A 16,122-nucleotide genomic window follows, 5' to 3' on the forward strand; every position below is an offset into this window, starting at 1 on the left:
TCACGTCGATGCACGAAGCTGCAGAGCTGCCTTTTCCATCCCTCCCCACCGTGCAGCCAATGGATCACTAAATCCCGAGTGGACGGGAGCACATCCCTGTTCTGCGGGGCTGGCACCGCAGTCCCTGCAACGAGAGCATCCCACGGTTCAGCTGGGGCTCCCCTTGCCTGTCTCTACCCGTGCTGCAGAAGGAGAAGGGGCCGTCCGTCGGTCCCGTGGTCTCCCGGTGTGTCCCCCATATCCCCGATGTGTCCCTGTCCCGGTATTGGCTCTGCCCGTGTCGGTCCCTGTAGGACCCGGGGGTGCCCCACGTGCGCCGAGCCCTGCGCGCATTGGCTGCGCTGGGTCACATGGTGGGATCAGCTGACCCCGATGCGCAGCTGCGATTGGGCGGGGCGCGGGGGCGGGGCCAGGCCCAGCCCGGGAGCGGCGGCCCTGCCATGTCCCGCGGGCCGGGCCCGGCCGGGCCCCACCGGCCCGCACAGACGCCCCCGGGGCTCGACCTGGATGCCGAGCGCGAGAAGATCCGCCGGGAGATCGAGGAGCTGGAGCGCAGCCTGGAGCCCGGCGGGGCCAGCATGGAGCTGGCCCTGTCCGACTCCAGCCTCAGCTCCGGCACCGGTACGGGCTCGGGTGGCCCCTCGGGGCGCTCCGCGGGGGTCGCCGGCACTGGAGACGTGCCTGTTTTCGTGGTAAAACCCCCGGAGCCGGCCTAGAGCTGCCATCTCCTGACGGAGGGTTCTAGCCTGTTCTGGTCCCTCGAGCACCCAACAAATCCCCCGGGAGTGAAACCAGAGCATTTAAACGGGCACCGCGAAGCCCTGTGTGAGCCGCTCCACCCCACAGCCTGCCAGCGCCTCCCAGAGTTCGATTTCCGTAGCAAAGGGAAATTGGTAACTGTTGGAGCATCTCTGCCCGTAGTGGCTTCACCCGCCTCTGTTTTGATGGTGCAGGTCTGAACAACTTCTGTCAGTTTGTACCCCTGAGTGCAAACCCAGCGGTTGCTGAGGGGCTCTTGGTGCTTTTGGAGTTTGCGTTTCTGTTGGCTTGGAATGTTCAGTTGTCTGCTCAGCCTGGGGCTTCTCATTTGCCACCCTGTGCAGGACCATGCAGTTTGATCATCAGTGTAGTTATCCTGTCCTGGCTATCCAGAGCTGCTCTGTTTTCCTACTCTAAAACAAAAAGATGCATGTGTGGAGTGTAACTAAATATAATTTTTACTTGATAATGCTGTCACTGTGCCAAACCTCTAATGGTCATGTCTGAGACCTCCTTGGTACTTTGATTGAACAGTTTGGGGGTTGGAGCTTTCCTTTGATCCCACTACAATCAGCACATCTCTTTTTTTGTTGTTCAACAGATGATGATGAAGATGATGGTGGTGATGATGATGATGATTCTCATGATGAAATGGTAAATGTATTTTTAAGCGTATTTTTCCATCTATTTATTGAAGGGAGCAGGAGGAAGGGAAACTTCCCCTGTTCTGGGGAAATCCTGGCAGCTGCCTTGGCTCTGTGCTCAGAAAGGGTTAATACCAGCCCTCCAGTTTGGGTCCCTGCCTAGGACTTTATTATTCAGTGTAATACAGATTTCTTCATGTGACAACAAGTGACAGGGTCAGAGGCCTCACTGCTCTGGTGCTGCTGATCTCTGTCCCTGGAAACACACCAGGCTGGGGTTAAACAGCAGGTTTAGCCAAGGAGGTGTTGAGTTACAAAATAAATTATGTTACATACCTGCCTTTAAAGCAAGTCTTTCTCTCTTTTCCCCTTAAATGCCTGATTTGTCTCAAGGAGATTGAAAGAGAAGACAGCAGTGATGATGATGATGATGATGATGTTGAAAGCCTTCCACAGGATCCAGAAACGTGCCTGCAGATGAACCATGTGTACCAGGAAGTTATCCAGGAAAAGATTGAGGAAGTGGAGCTGCTCATTGCACAAAACAGAGAGCAGCAGGTGAGCAGAACAGGAGCAGAATGTTCATTTCTGGCTTTTCTGGGTTGCCATTTGCCATCTTCCCCTCTCCTCAAGCCCAGTGAGACTTCCCAGAATATTCCTAGTCCATCACAGCTGCCAGTGGAATCAGCTCCAGCAGTGCTCAGCTTGCTTGGCCAGGAACCAGGTTCATTTTCTTCCTGGCAGTTCAAAACAGTGACATTGAATGGCTTTTCAAGTGGTTTATTTGACTGATGTTTCCCCCTGCCTTTAACAGTCTGGTGCTTCAAACCTGGACCCTGCCTGGGATGTTTGTGATGGCTCAGCCTCTGCTCTCTGAAATCAGGAATTTGAAGGAGACACTGATACTGTTTAATTATCTCTTGTATTGCAGAAGGAGATCATGTGTGAGCTTGATGGGTCAAAAACAGCCAAGGCAGGAGATGGTAGAAATCTTCCAGCAAATGTATTTTTGGGTCATTTTCTGAAGCCCTACTTTAAGGATAAAACCACAGGAATTGTAAGTAACTGTAGCTATGCCTTCAGTGTTAGACTTACATTGTAACTGTGTTAAAACTGTTAAAATTCCATTGTGTAACTGAACTTCCCTCCTCAGTCTGAAACATTTTTCTTCTCACTTGCTACTTACTTACCCTGCCTTGGAAATGTTTGTTCAGCCCATGTCTGGCCCTGAGTTCTGAGGAGTGAATGAAATTCCAGCTTGAACATTCTTCTTTTTAACTTTGTCTTCATCTTCTCGACTCAGTTCTGTCCTGCTGCTCAAAACACTTGTTGAGATCTGAATGTCTGTGAAACTGAGTTTTCTCAGTTTCTGAGGCAAATATTAGTACTTTTTTCATGTGTTTTTAAAGGCTCATTAGCAAAAAGAGATCTCAATGTCTTGTAGTAGCCAAGATGTCAACTGTCACCATCCATACATTGATATATTCTAGCAATGGCTGGTAATTTTTCTATTAAAAATTATGTATCTGTGAGCTGGTGCTGATAAAGGTAACATGCACAAGTTTGAATTTCCAGTTGTTTTTGTAGCAGTTCACAGTAGAGATTTAAGAAAAAAGTAATTTTTCTATATATGACTCTTCCAGTGCATTTAACTCTTCTAATCTTCATCAGGGCCCTCCTTCCAATGAAGATGCCAAGGAAAAGGCAGCTCAGGGCATAAAATCCTTTGAACAACTGATTTCAGCAAAGTGTAAGTAACTCTGTGTGCTGTTCAGGGTTCTGGAAGAACCATAAGAAATATATATATTCATATGGTTAATGTGTGTGTGTCCCATCTGCAGTTAAACTTCAACACTTCTGACATTGCACACTCGACTTTACAAAAACTGTAGTTAAAGGGAATGGGATGCTCAGTAAATTGTTTCAGGGAGTGATTACTGACTCCCTTTTTCATTTGCATTTGTTTTAATGCATCAGCTCTTGTGAGCACTCCAAAACCAGGGTGCAAGGGCAGTGCTCAGATGAGGAGTTCAAGGGACACCTCCAGCTCCAGATGGTCACAGTCACCTTGATGATGGTCTTGTTGGAGCTAAAACTGAGGAGGAGGCTGTGACTTGCCCCAGTCTGACATGACACTGGGGACTGAAGGGTGGAACTGCTATTGCAGACCTGGGAGTGGCTTTGCAGGGATGTTGGAAGCAGTGGGTCTCCCCTGGCAGTGTTTTTGCACTGATGTCTGGCTGCCCCACTGTTTGGTGCAGGGAAGAGCAGAGAGAAGACGCTGCTGCAGAAGTCGGTGGTGAGTGACCGTTTGCAACGCCTGCTCCAGCCAAAGCTCCTCAAGTGAGTGCTGCACAAACCCCTCCTTTCTCCTGCTGAGAACGTTCTATGTGAGGGAAAGAGAAGGCAGATGTGGAGATTCCACCTTCCTTCAGCAAGTTCCTGGGTTACTGTTAGTGTGGCTGTCTCTGCTGTGCATCTTCTGATCCCTTTGACCTCATTCCCATCTAGTTCTATTAAATAATGATAAAAATGTCTTTGAACAGGATGAGTTACTGGAATCAGAAGCTGGAGAAAGTCAAGACTGAAATGGAGAAACAGATATTGGAAAAGCAAATCAAAGAAGTGGAGCAAGAAATAGAGGCAATTAAGTAAGAAGTCTTTCCATTCTTTGTGATAAATAAATGTCTCTTCTTGGAGTTTACTTCTTAAACCTCTCTCCTTCCACTTCTAGATGTGACATTTGGAGAAATGTTTTTGTTTTGGCTTGTTAAAAAGTGTAGTATCTATACCCAATATAGAGGTGCTGCTTTAGATAGCTCTTGGTTTAGCAACAAAGGAGCAGAGAGGTTTGAAATGTTTCATACCTTTGAGCTTGTGCTCAAATGTAGCAATGTCTAGAGTGACATATTTGGACATTGTATTAATTGTTTCTCCTGCTAATCCAAGTGTTCAGTTCTTGTGGAAATCAGGAACAGGTGAGAGGAAAAAGATGAAGCTGGATCAAGAAGACAGAGTATTTAATCAACCATTTAACATGATTATTTCTTGTTCTTTGTACCTTCTGCTTTAGCCAACTGCCAGAAAGTGACTTATTAGGAACCAGATTCGATGAGCATGACTGGGAGAAAATTTCAAACATCCATGTAAGTTGGGGGATCTGCTGTTTTGCTGATTCTATATCTGTGTCCCTTCCCTTAAGAAACTCCTGACTTGATTTGCATCCACTGTTTCCACCATGCATTTCTCCAAGTTGACCAATGACTGATTTCAAATCGTTAAAATTCCATAGTTTAATTCTGAAAAACTTGGCAATAAGACATATCTGGAATGCAAAATATTGATGTTCCTTTCTGTCCACGTTTCAGTTCCAGCTATAAGATAAAACAGATTTTACTTGTTTCTTTTAGTTTGATGGACAACGTAGTTCAGAAGAACTGAAGAAGTTTTGGCAAAACTGGGAACATCCAAGCATCAACAAAACAGAATGGAGTGAGGAGGAAGTAGAGAGGCTGAAGCAAATTGCTGCTAGACACAATTACCTGGACTGGCAAACCATAGCCCAGGAGCTGGGGGTAAGATCTGGCCATGACAAATTGGTTAATTCTGCCTTAACTGTGCCTCAAAGTAATGCTAATTCACTGTTAATAAATGCTTTTCTGAGAACCATCCAAGAACAGGGCCAAAAACATTTGGTACTTTAGCCTTTTCCTGTTGCTTTTAGTCCTCATAAATAACCAATTCTGTGTGTATCTGTTTTTCTCATATTAAGACAAACAGGACACCTTTCCAGTGCTTGCAGAAATACCAAATCTATAACAAAGATTTGAAAAGGAAAGAATGGACCAAGAAAGAAGATGAAATGCTTTTAGAGCTGGTTCAAGAGATGAGGGTGGGAAGCCATATCCCATACAAGAAAAGTAAGTGATCTCCAAGTAACAAAGCCTTCCATTTTGGGAGCAGTGATCTATGCCTTTCCTGTACCCACCTGAGAGTTTCATTATTGCAGCAGTAACTTGGTATCTTTTGGAACGTTTATCCATTTGGGGAATTTCACTGAAACTGGCTGAGTGTTACTGACAAGTGCTGACAGTTGTGTGAGCTTCCTTTTTCTGTTACAAAATCATCAGGACTCTTCCCTAGAAAGCCAGGATTCCTTCCTGGCCAACTGTTTGGGCAGTTTTCAGTGCCCAGAAGCCTTTTTTAAGGACTCAGTACTGCTGCCTCTGTCCCTTAGGAGTGTGAGAGGCAGCATGTGTAGTGAGCAGCAGAGCTGAGAACAGAAACCAAGTATTTGGAATTCTAAATCTAAGCCTGTGTGTAACACCTGATGTTTTCAACCTGTCAGTCATGTGGGAGCTGAACCCTTTGCTAGTTCTCTGTAGTTGCAGGATAGATTGTTGGGGCATCAAGTGTCTCCTGTGTTTATAATGCCACGATAAACAGTGACATTCTGTGTATGCCATGCTCTTTTCATTCTTGTGTACTTTGGTTTAAGAGATTAAAATGCTGCTTATGGCAATGACTGCTTGAAAAAACGTCACCATTAGAATATTAGTAAAGGAAGAAACGTAGTTTACAACAGATTTCAAAGCAGACTTTTGCATTTCTAGTTGCTTATTTCATGGAAGGAAGAGATTCTGCTCAGCTGATCTACCGCTGGACGAAGAGCGTGGACCCCAACTTGAAGAAAGGTCCCTGGACACCAGAGGAAGATGCTGTAAGCTCCATTCTTTGGTGCCTGGAATTGCAGGGAGGGGATGTTGGTGTTGGTGTGTTGTATAGAGCTGTACAGAGCTGAGCTTTAGCAGGGGCACAGAGGAGCTTAAAACAGACCAAGGTGGGCAGTTTGCAGAGGCTGAGAGACTCCTAAACACTTCAGTTCAGAGACTTAGAACACCAAGAGGCACAACTGCTTCTGCCTCAGGCCTGTTAGGATGTTCCTGGTGAGAATTTCAGCTCTTGCTTTGTGTGATGAACACAGATGCTGCTGGCTGCAGTTAGGAAGTACGGGGAGAGGGATTGGTACAAAATCCGGACGGAGGTGCCGGGGAGGAGCGACGCTCAGTGCAGAGACAGGTGAGTGTGCAAATGTATCAGCAGGTTTATTAGAGCTGATGCAACTTGTTTTACAAGTGTTTGATTTGCTTAAACCAGTGTCCACTTAAGGGCAGGTTTGTAGAGTGGTTGTGGTCTAAATAGTCACAAGGGAGTAGGGATGGGAAAAAGGAAAGCTCTGATTAGGAATGCTGGTTTTGTTCAGCATGGAGTGTGCAGTGATGATTTGAGCTGTACAGGCAGGGTTGAATGTTCCTTACTGTAATGTTTCATTTTGAAGGTACTTAAAAGCATTGCACTGGGATGTAAAGAAAGGCAAGTGGAGCATAGAGGAAGAAGAGCAGCTGATTGAGCTCGTTCAAAAGCATGGCCTGGGTAGGTGTTTCTGTGGCTTGACCTGTAGAAGTTTGGAAGACTCAGTCTCATTAAAGATGCAGGCTTTGCTTTGTACCAAGCATTGCAGCCTTCCTTGTATTAAGGATTTGAGATCCATTCATGCAGTAACTCTGTCTCTCATATAGGGAAGTGGATAATATGTGTATAATGTTCTGCAGTGAAAGGCTTTTGTGCTCAGTCTGTGGCACTAATGGTCATGTTTTACATCCTCTGCATCCTTTTTAGGTCACTGGAGTAAAATAGCCTCAGAGTTGCCACATCGGACTGGCTCCCAATGCCTGAGCAAGTGGAAGCTCATGATTGGCTCTAAGGTACTGTGAAAATCCTGCTATGGCACAGTCCCACCTCCTCAGTCAAGATTCTCTAAACTATAAGTAGAATCCTGTGAAATCAGTACAAAAATTGATTTTGCACGATTAAGATTTTGGTCATGGATGTTCATGGTTTAATTGTTTGGTGTGTTAAAGCAGCTTTTGTTCTTAAGGTCTCAAGTTAATTTGCTATATATTTGTATATTATCCAGAATTTTTCAGTGCCATGTAATGCATGTAAGGGTGGGATATGCCTAGGTTTTCATGTGTGCACCTCATGAGTTGCCAGTTTTGGTAACAAGCATTACAGAAATTCTGGCTGCTTAAGACCATGTTGACGATGGTCTTGTTTCCATTGACAAGGCACCTGCCCTAAGGAAGAGTCTATGGACACCCAAATGTGTCAGGATGGGGCTCTGTACTTAATTTGTACTTCCACATGTACCAGTTTTTCACAGAAACTTGTATTTGTAGCTTTTTCTTTGCATATAAGGATCTAACCCAAAATCTGTGTACTGTGTAGTTAACCTTAAGAGAGGCAAAGCAGAACTATCCATATGGAAGCCACTGACAGGATCCTGCTCTATGAAACTTGTAATTTTCTGATTTGAGAGAGTTGCAGGCCAAGGGTGGACACTGGCTAACACATGTCTCTGCTTTTTCTGACTGAGAAGAAAAGATCCGGGGCAGCAAAACGGCACCACAATGAGGAAAGTTCCAGCTATTCAGAGAGCAGCAGTGAGGACATGGAACTGGACTTGGCAGACAGCTCAGAGGAGGAGGAGATGACCAGAACAACAAGCAAAAAGGAGTATGCACTCTCCAGCATTGATTTGTGGATACCAACAGGGCCAGACACAGAGGAGGCAAACAAAGGGAGATACCAAACCTCGTCCCTTTTCTCTCCTCTGAGTGCTGATGAAGGGACCAGCAGCAGTGACATTCCAGGGGCAGTGTGTGATGGAGGCACAGACAGAGCTGCTGATACATCATCTGGGCTGAACATTCTGCTGAGGGGCATTTCACGGCCTCACTCAACGGATGTTGTGGTGAAGGACCCAGCAGAAGTAATGAGCAAGGTGAGCTGGGATTCCCACTCTGCTTGCTGGGATGGGAGCTGAGATCAGACACGACTGGGAAGTGCAGCAGCTGCAGTAAGGAGAGGATGTGATAAGCAAAGGACAAAATCTTTTTCTCACCTCTGTTGTCTGCTTTCTCACTGTGCCATTGGAGGGAGCTGCTGGAAACTCAGCTGTAGGATTAAATGGAAATTTCTAGCACTGCTTCCCCATGCATTTCCTAGAAAACAGCTGTGTTCTTCCCTATGTGTACTGTCACACAAAGAAAGCTTTGTCTGCATCTTCATAAAGCAGAATTTTACAGTGAATTGTGGTGCCTTTAGAAGAATTAAGTTACTTACACATCCATATCTGATTCTGAGCTGAGTTTTCACCCCAAATGAGGTCCTGAAGCAACACAAACCCTCCTAAGCACATTTTTGCAGCAAGATATTTCTTAGCAAAATCCTTAATTTCTAAATCACTATTTAAGTTCACACAAGCAAAAGTGTTCTGAGTTTTGTGTTCAGAATTGCATGTGTGCCCTGGACTATGGGCAGACAAGCTTGTTTGTTTCAAGGTGGTGTGTTCTGGGGGTTGTGGTACAAGGGTTGTGCTGCGAGCAGTCTCTAATTGGGATTACAGATACAGCATTACTTTATTAGTAGAAGTTTAGGGAAAGATCAGTGACTTCTCCAAACATCTTGCTCTTCTTTCCCTTGTACTGTTAAGTCAAAAATTGCAGAGAGAATTACCAAGCAAATTCTGACCCTCTGAGGTTTGGTAGATACTTCACACAAATGCTTTTATGAAACACTCATTTGGTATTGTGATAATGTACAAGGACTAAAAGGAGAGGTAAAGGTCTGCTCTTCAGGGCTGATTTCATTTAATAAGATACTTTCAACAGCAAGAATGTTGAAAATTCTTGTACCTGCTGTGCAAGTAATTGTCTGTGAGTTACTCTCCCTTGAATCAGTCATTTGAAACTTTGCTTGTGTGCTTTCATTTTAAGGCTTCCCGGTGTGGAAAGCAAGTGCTGCGGGTTACCCTGGAGGATGTGAGAAGAATATTAAGGCACAACACATTTATTCAGAAGAAACTTGTAAGTGCCTCTCCTGTATCATCTTCTCTTCTGATGTAAGCACTGCCAGGCTGTATTTACTGGGAATTCTTTTAAAGTAATGACAATATCTTCTTGCACTGTAGTCCCAAGAGAAAAAGCTCATAATTTTTTGTCACAACTGGCCCATGAATAGTTTGTTCTGGGTCAAACTGTTGGACCTCTAATTGTGTATTTTTTCATGCACAGCGATACAAGATGCTAAAACCTCCTCCTGGCCTTATAAGAAAAACACCTGGAGTCAGTGCAGCTGTTGGCCAGAGTGCCCAGGGGCTGCAGAACATGACACACAAAATTTCCCGCCAAGAGAAGGAGCACTGGAAGAGGCTGAGCCTGGACAGGAAGCTGCTCATGGCAGTGACCCCTTGGGTGGGCAATGTGCTGCTGCCCTGCACTTTGCACACTGGGAGGATGGCTTTTCGTCAGACAAAAGGTACTTCTGACCCATCCTACTTTTTGTCCCTACTTTCAGACATCTTGTAAGTGAATTCCCAGCTGATTTTGATGTTGGATTTTTTTCCAAGCTGATGCTATTCAAGAGAAGGTTAAGTCAATCAGTCTCACGAGCACTCCCCTGTTCACACTGTTCATTCAGGTAGGTATTGCTGTCTAAATAACATTATCTGCTTTCAAACAGTAGTAATCTTTATTTTTCTGTATTTGAGGCTTAAATGGTTTATCTTTGTTTTTTAAATAATCTAATTACTAGATTATTCTGGCCTCTTGCCTTGGATATATTTCTTAAATAAATCCTGCATCCAAAATCTAATCCTGCCAGAGGCTTTCCTGTGAGTGTAAAAATGTCCCCAGGATCTTGCATGTGAAGCATGTCCCATCCATCTGGTACTGTCACTGACCCCACCAGAACATTTTTGTTCTCAGTCAAATCTTAATGATGTTCTCACCCTGCAGCTCTTTCAGATTGACACCAAGGGCTGTATGAAGATTATTCGTGAGAAGAAGCTGAGGCAGCTGGAGCAGCTCAAGGCTGATGCAAGAAGGCCTCAGCAGGTATTGGCAGGGTCTGTTTCTGAGCTTTTCCCACTGAAGTCTTGACTGAAACAAACATTTTTTTAATTGTTTGACCAGTGCATGTGTTACCAGTTTGTTTTGGTTCAGAAGCATAATAATGCTGGCAGATGTGGGTTTGATTCACCTCTGTGCTGTTTTAATGATCTTTAGATATCTCAGAAGTATAATTTAATGTAATTTTTTTACAGGCTTCCCAAAATATGGAGACTTCTTCAGGTACCTACCAGAACATTTATTTTTATGACATGCAAGAACTTTCACTTAATTCATCACCATTACATTAATGAGCAGTTTAACTGAAGGAGAACTTTTGGACCAAAACTGCACTGTCATGCTCATTTTTGCTTCCCCTTGGATCTGTTATTGGCTAAATATGTCCCCCTTTGGTAAGGACTGGAAAAAGTGCTGGAGGGCTGGAGGACCAGTGGCACTAGACCAGCACAATTCCTTGCTCAGTGGTGTCAGTTTGTTATCACAGTTATCAGATATGGCTTGATTAAATCAGGACTGTAATGTTGTAGGAATTCTCACACACAGGAGTTCTGCCCCTTCCTGTGCAGGTTACTTGATGTTTCATGGCTGACAAATGGCTGTTGAAAATACTGTTCATTCTTTTTAATTTTATCTCCTCTCCTCTGTAGGCAACTCATCCCAGCCTTGTTCTCAGAGGAGCTCCCAACGGGGCATACCAAGGAATGCTGGCAGGAGACCTGTTACCTTAAAAGCAAGAGAAACTGCTGCTGTTGCCTTGGAGAGCAGTGCCCCAGCCATGCAGGCAGCTCCTCCAGCCCAGGGGCAGAGGCAGAAGCCTAAAACTGTCTCAGAATTGCTGAGAGAGAAGCGGTTAAGGGAGTCCCAGGCCAAGAAGGCCATGCAGGGGACAGTGTTGGTCGCCCCACAGGTACTGGTTTCGGGGCCTTTGATAATCCAGCACCCACCACAGCAAATCATTCCTTCTGCACAAGCAGAGAGCAAACCTGCAGCAGCTGGTTGTACAAGTAGCCAAGTACAGGGCACACCAGCTCTAGTGCCAGCAAGTACTTCTGCTGCAAGTTCCACTTCTGCTGTTGTGCCTAAAAACCATTCCTCAGCCGTGCCAGAACCTGGGGTAAGCCCTGGTTGCTCACAAGGGACAGGTCTATGGTCCAATAAGGAACTAAAAGAGGAAGCTTTGGAAAGTAGCCTTGAAGGAGAGGGTTTTCCAGGCATGAATCCAGCTGCAGCAGAGAAGGCCCCAAATCAGGGAGGGTGCAATGGTCAGCTTGTAGCTGGTAGCTCAGCTGCAGTCGTGTTGCAACACCAGGCTCTTGTGCCACACCAGATCACAGTGGTGCCTGTTGGCCTGGAGTGTGGCAACAACAAACTGTCCCTTTCCACACCAGTTCCCTGTGAGCTGAACACTAATGGGCTACAACAAAGGCCAGTCAACCTGTTGCCTGCTCTTGTCGCTCCACAAGCTGGTTGTCCCGTGATTCCCAACGGCATCCTGCCCTTCACATTGGTTGTAACCCCACAGGCTCTGCTGCCCACTGCTGTGCAAACTGTGGTGGATATTCCCCAAGGAACACCAGCTGCTCCTGGGAGACAACTGTGTCAGACAACTGTGACTTCCAATGGCAGTGTCTCTGGGTTGGGAGTGACTCCTGTACCAGCTGGAGCAAATCCACCTGGTTCCAGCAGTGCAGACACAAAAGGACCAAGTTCCCAGCTAGCAGGAGTTCCTCTGGCAAAGGCAGCTGACCATTCCACAATCCTCTTACCTGGAACCTCTGTGAGTTCTGAATGCAGCACACCCAACATTTCTTCTGTGACATCTGCATGTTCAAATGGCTTCTCCAAGGCTTCTGACTTGCCTGCAGCTCCAACTGCTCTTCCATCTGACACCCCAGCCCTGTGTGCAGTGGTGCTGCCACAAACACAGCCCCCTGCAGACACTCAGGGAGCTGATTCCCAACACGTGTCCACTCTCACTAGCATGGGAAAGAGCCTTGACTCTCTTACTACAACAAACAGAGCATCTTCCGACTCTGAAATCACCACAGAAGGGGTTGTGCTCCAGCCAGGAGATCCAGTTCTTGATGGCAGTGTCCTGAGGAACTCTGGTTGCTTTGCTGCCCAAGCTGTGAAGAACAGACCCATTGCCTCCAAACCTCCAACTGTGCAGCCTGAGGACATTCCCCCCCAGCCAAGCACTTCCAGTGCAGAGAAGAACCTACTTGACTTCAGCCTGATTTCCCTTGAAGATGAGGGGCTGGTGAGGGAGTGGCTGAGTGGGAAACAAGGTGTCCAGGTCCCACCACTGCAAACCAGGCTGCCTTATTTGCCACCTTTTCTGTGCAATTTAAAATCCCTCTCAAAGCTCCTTCTGCAGAAAGCTGCTCTGGAAGAACAAGCATCGAGTCTCCTGCCCTCTGATGCCAGTCAGGATGGAGGCACTCGGGATGTTTTCCGTGCTATTGGAGAACTGGTGCAGCAGAAACTGGGTGATAACCCTGCTTACCTCCTGCTGAAAGCCAGATTCCTGGCAGCCTTCACACTGCCAGCTGTCCTGGCAACTCTGCCTCCTCCAAAAGTGACAACAACTCTGTCAGCCAGCAGGAAGCAATATGAGGAGAGTGATGAAGAGGAGTGGCAGAGTGAGAAGGAAGTGTCTGAGGAAGAGAGTTGTGGGAATGAATTAACAGAAGTACAGTTGGATTGGAGAGCTGATAATGAGCCTGGAGACAAAGATGCTGATTTACTAAATCAGGTAAAACAGATGTCAGGGGCTAAAAGCAGAAAGTTACTCCCAGTTAAGTATTGCAGTGAAACCCAAGTGGAATCCCCCACTGTTTTTAAGTGTAGCAGAAATGTCCTTCTGAATAAACATGGTTTTACAGCAGATAACATGAAAAGCTCTGCAGCTCGGCTGGGAGCCCTTAGTCCAAGGCTAAAAGTCTGTGTTTTATGTAGCACGTTAAACTTGCCATGACAATTCCCAGAAGTCGATATCAAAGCTCCCTTCCTTTTCTAGTTTATAACCTGCTGCACTGACTCTTGTATTTTTGCTGTATGTGTCCTCTAAACCCCAATAATAACAGGGGAATTGTGTATGTTCTTACTTGCATCTTCATCCCAAATTTGTTTATGTGGCTAGAGCTTGCTAAGCTGTAAGGATTGATGGAAGCCAGACCCCAAACTGGCCTCTCATTTTGTGGTTAAATCCATTACTGCCCAGCACTGTTTGTGCAGCTCAAACTCACATTTCAATTCATTGTGGTGCCAAAGTAAACAAACAAAACACTGATGAAGATGAATAAACAAGGCCAATGGCTGTTTCTATAGAAAGATAGCAAAGCTGCCTAAAATCAGAGTTTTCCCAGCAATTTTGTTTCTGTTCTAGCTCTGACTTTTGGGTCTGGGCCAAATTCAGTGTTGTTTGAACTATGAGCAGTTGCTCCAAAAGTCACCAGCAGTTCTTCACTGCCTGACAGCCTCAGTGCCAGCCTCTGTTCTGCGTCATCTTCCAGGCTCTCTCCCACCCCTTTGATTCTCACTAAAGCCAGGTGGTTTTCCTGGTGGTTTTCAGCAGAAAGTTTGTGGTAGGGTGTGTGTTTTGTGATAAATCAGAAGCTGGTGTGACCTGTGCTGTCTGGGGCACTGTCTGGCTCCAGCAGTGAGAGCTGAAGCACCACATGGCAGGCACCCAACCTCTAACAAAAGGCTGTGCCACAACCTCTGCAATGGACAGTTGTGCCCAGACAGAAACAACAGCAGGAATTGCTCTGGTTTGGTAGCAGGAACAGGAGGAAACTGTTGGCTGAAGGTTTTGCTCTGAAAATTGTGGTTATTTTGTTGTTTGTGTAAGACTGGTAATAGAATATTGCCCTATTCTTATATTTGAAGGTAAAGGGAAGATTATTTTGGAAATCTTGCTGAGCTCCATAAAAAAAACCAAAAGTTGGCTGAGGGGGTTATTTGTAGCTGTGCTCATTCTTATGGTGCTGATCATACTCTGCTTATGTTGCAGGGCCTGGGGGCTGAAGAGGACACTGGCCAGGCTGCCTTGGCCACCTGCACTGGTGTGGTTGATGCCAGTGCTGCTCCCATCAGGAGAAGTGCCCGCTTCAGGAAGAGGAGGAGGATGTGAGGAGGAGATGTGTGAGTAGCTACTCAGTGATCTTGTATTTCGTGCCTGAGAACCTGAACCACATTTGTCTGTGGTTCAGCTCAGGCAGTGAATCACGACCCCAGGAAAGGGCTGAAATTATCTCTGCTCTTGTTCCCTGAGGACACAGAGTTCTGCAGTCACCATTAATCACAGCCTGAGGCTGATAATCTTTTGGGAGGAGGGAAAGTTCATGTCTGTCTGATAGAATTATATATAAAAAAGTCATGAAGTTCAAACATTTGGCAGCCTTTTAGTCCATGCCCTGCCCACTACTGTTGGTAACACCCTGCACACTTGGCTGCCAGTGGAGTTTGTCTTTAACATTTCACCTTTGAAAAACTTTGTGGGATTTGGAGTTTATTCTCCCCATATGGCTCCATTTCTCTATACTTATACCAGGCCAACTTCTGTAGGGTACAAATGTGTGGTGTCTTAATATCTGTAGAGGCTTTTGGTGCAGTGAACCATGAGCAGAGTTTGATTCTCATGGTTGTCAGATGACACTGCTTGAGTTTTTTAATTTAAATTCGTTTTAGAAACTCTTAAAGGGCAACTTCCCTATAAAAAGGCTGCAACTGATGGGAGCTGTTTGTGCTTTGTTACAGAGGTCACTGGAATGAGCTCTGCCTTCCTGCATGGCAGTAGGAGATACTCTTTGCACTGATCACTTTTATCACTTCCAACACATGGACTGGATGGACCTGGGGAAGAGGAAAATGGCTGGACTGGTTTTCCCATCACCCCAAAAAATCTGCATCTGTAGGAAAGGTGCAAAAATGAAAGAAAAGGGCTGGAAGGAAACCTTTCAGGCATAGATCCATTCTACTCTTTCAAACTCACACCTGCCATAGATGCTGGGGCAGAAGGTGCTGGAAATCTTGGGAAACCAGCAACGATGGTTATTTATTTCCTTTTTGTTTGGCCCCTATTTATGTGAATGTTTATCCATGTTCAGAATATGTTGCTAATTGGGTGTTTTTTAGTGCTGTGACAGTGGCTTTGCTTGCTAACTGACTGAACGCTGCTGAATAAGCAGCAGATTAATTTTGTATCAAAATGAGTCTTAAGTATTTGTTGAAATACAGATGTTTTATTTTTCTCACTTAAAAATTACTGCCGTATTCTGTGTGGTTTTTTCCCTAGTAAATAGTGCTTTTAATAATGTCTGTATGAGTGTGATTGCTAATGAGAAAAATGAAGTTTGCAAGCTGCATGAAAACCAGGGAGAAAGTGGAATATGAATATTCATGTGGCTTGGATTCTTTTTTGTTTCTTCCACAGCCTGCCCTGTACAGACATCAAAAATCACTTAACAAGAACTTGTTTCTTCATTTATAAACCAGCAATTTCTGTCTCGCAGAGAGGTGCAAGGTTAGCTGAGGCAAAGCTGATAAAACCTAGATGGAAAGTGCTGCAGAAAGTTTTATTCCACTGCACTGACTGAGCTTTCCCTGAGTGTAGTGATGAGTTCTGTGAATTCCAAGTCTTCTCTGAGGGCCCTTCAGGCAGAGCTGGGGTCAGGGGACAGTGGGTGCCAATGCTGCTGTAATTTGGTATCAAGACATTATGGAGCAATTAGAATGATTATGGA

The 16,122-nt window shown here is 45.5% G+C and overlaps 1 protein-coding gene across 3 annotated transcripts; it reads left to right on the plus strand.

Moving 5' to 3' along the window:
- The first annotated feature begins 397 nt into the window (after positions 1 to 397).
- Positions 398 to 15,642, plus strand: SNAPC4 (small nuclear RNA activating complex polypeptide 4). 3 transcript variants are annotated; one of them, XM_071574489.1, is made up of 24 exons: positions 398 to 621; positions 1,361 to 1,413; positions 1,797 to 1,961; positions 2,335 to 2,460; positions 3,075 to 3,153; positions 3,665 to 3,746; positions 3,950 to 4,054; positions 4,477 to 4,549; positions 4,814 to 4,978; positions 5,176 to 5,323; positions 6,017 to 6,123; positions 6,388 to 6,482; positions 6,742 to 6,836; positions 7,083 to 7,168; positions 7,843 to 8,247; positions 9,242 to 9,331; positions 9,539 to 9,782; positions 9,874 to 9,944; positions 10,262 to 10,360; positions 10,570 to 10,597; positions 11,023 to 11,282; positions 11,898 to 13,130; positions 14,391 to 14,521; positions 15,137 to 15,642. In XM_071574489.1, the coding sequence occupies exons 1-23, from the start codon at positions 441 to 443 to the stop codon at positions 14,508 to 14,510; spliced, it is 4,110 nt and encodes a 1,369-aa protein (XP_071430590.1). In that variant the 5' UTR covers positions 398 to 440; the 3' UTR covers positions 14,511 to 14,521; positions 15,137 to 15,642. The 3 variants fall into 3 exon arrangements, with proteins under 3 accessions (XP_071430590.1, XP_071430588.1, XP_071430589.1); XM_071574487.1 differs by having other exon boundaries at positions 11,023 to 13,130; XM_071574488.1 differs by lacking the exon at positions 398 to 621 and adding an exon at positions 874 to 893 and having other exon boundaries at positions 11,023 to 13,130.
- The last annotated feature ends 480 nt before the right edge of the window (positions 15,643 to 16,122 follow it).

This window comes from Pithys albifrons, chromosome 20, assembly GCF_047495875.1.
Source record: "Pithys albifrons albifrons isolate INPA30051 chromosome 20, PitAlb_v1, whole genome shotgun sequence".
Classification (NCBI taxonomy): Eukaryota; Metazoa; Chordata; class Aves; order Passeriformes; family Thamnophilidae; genus Pithys; species Pithys albifrons.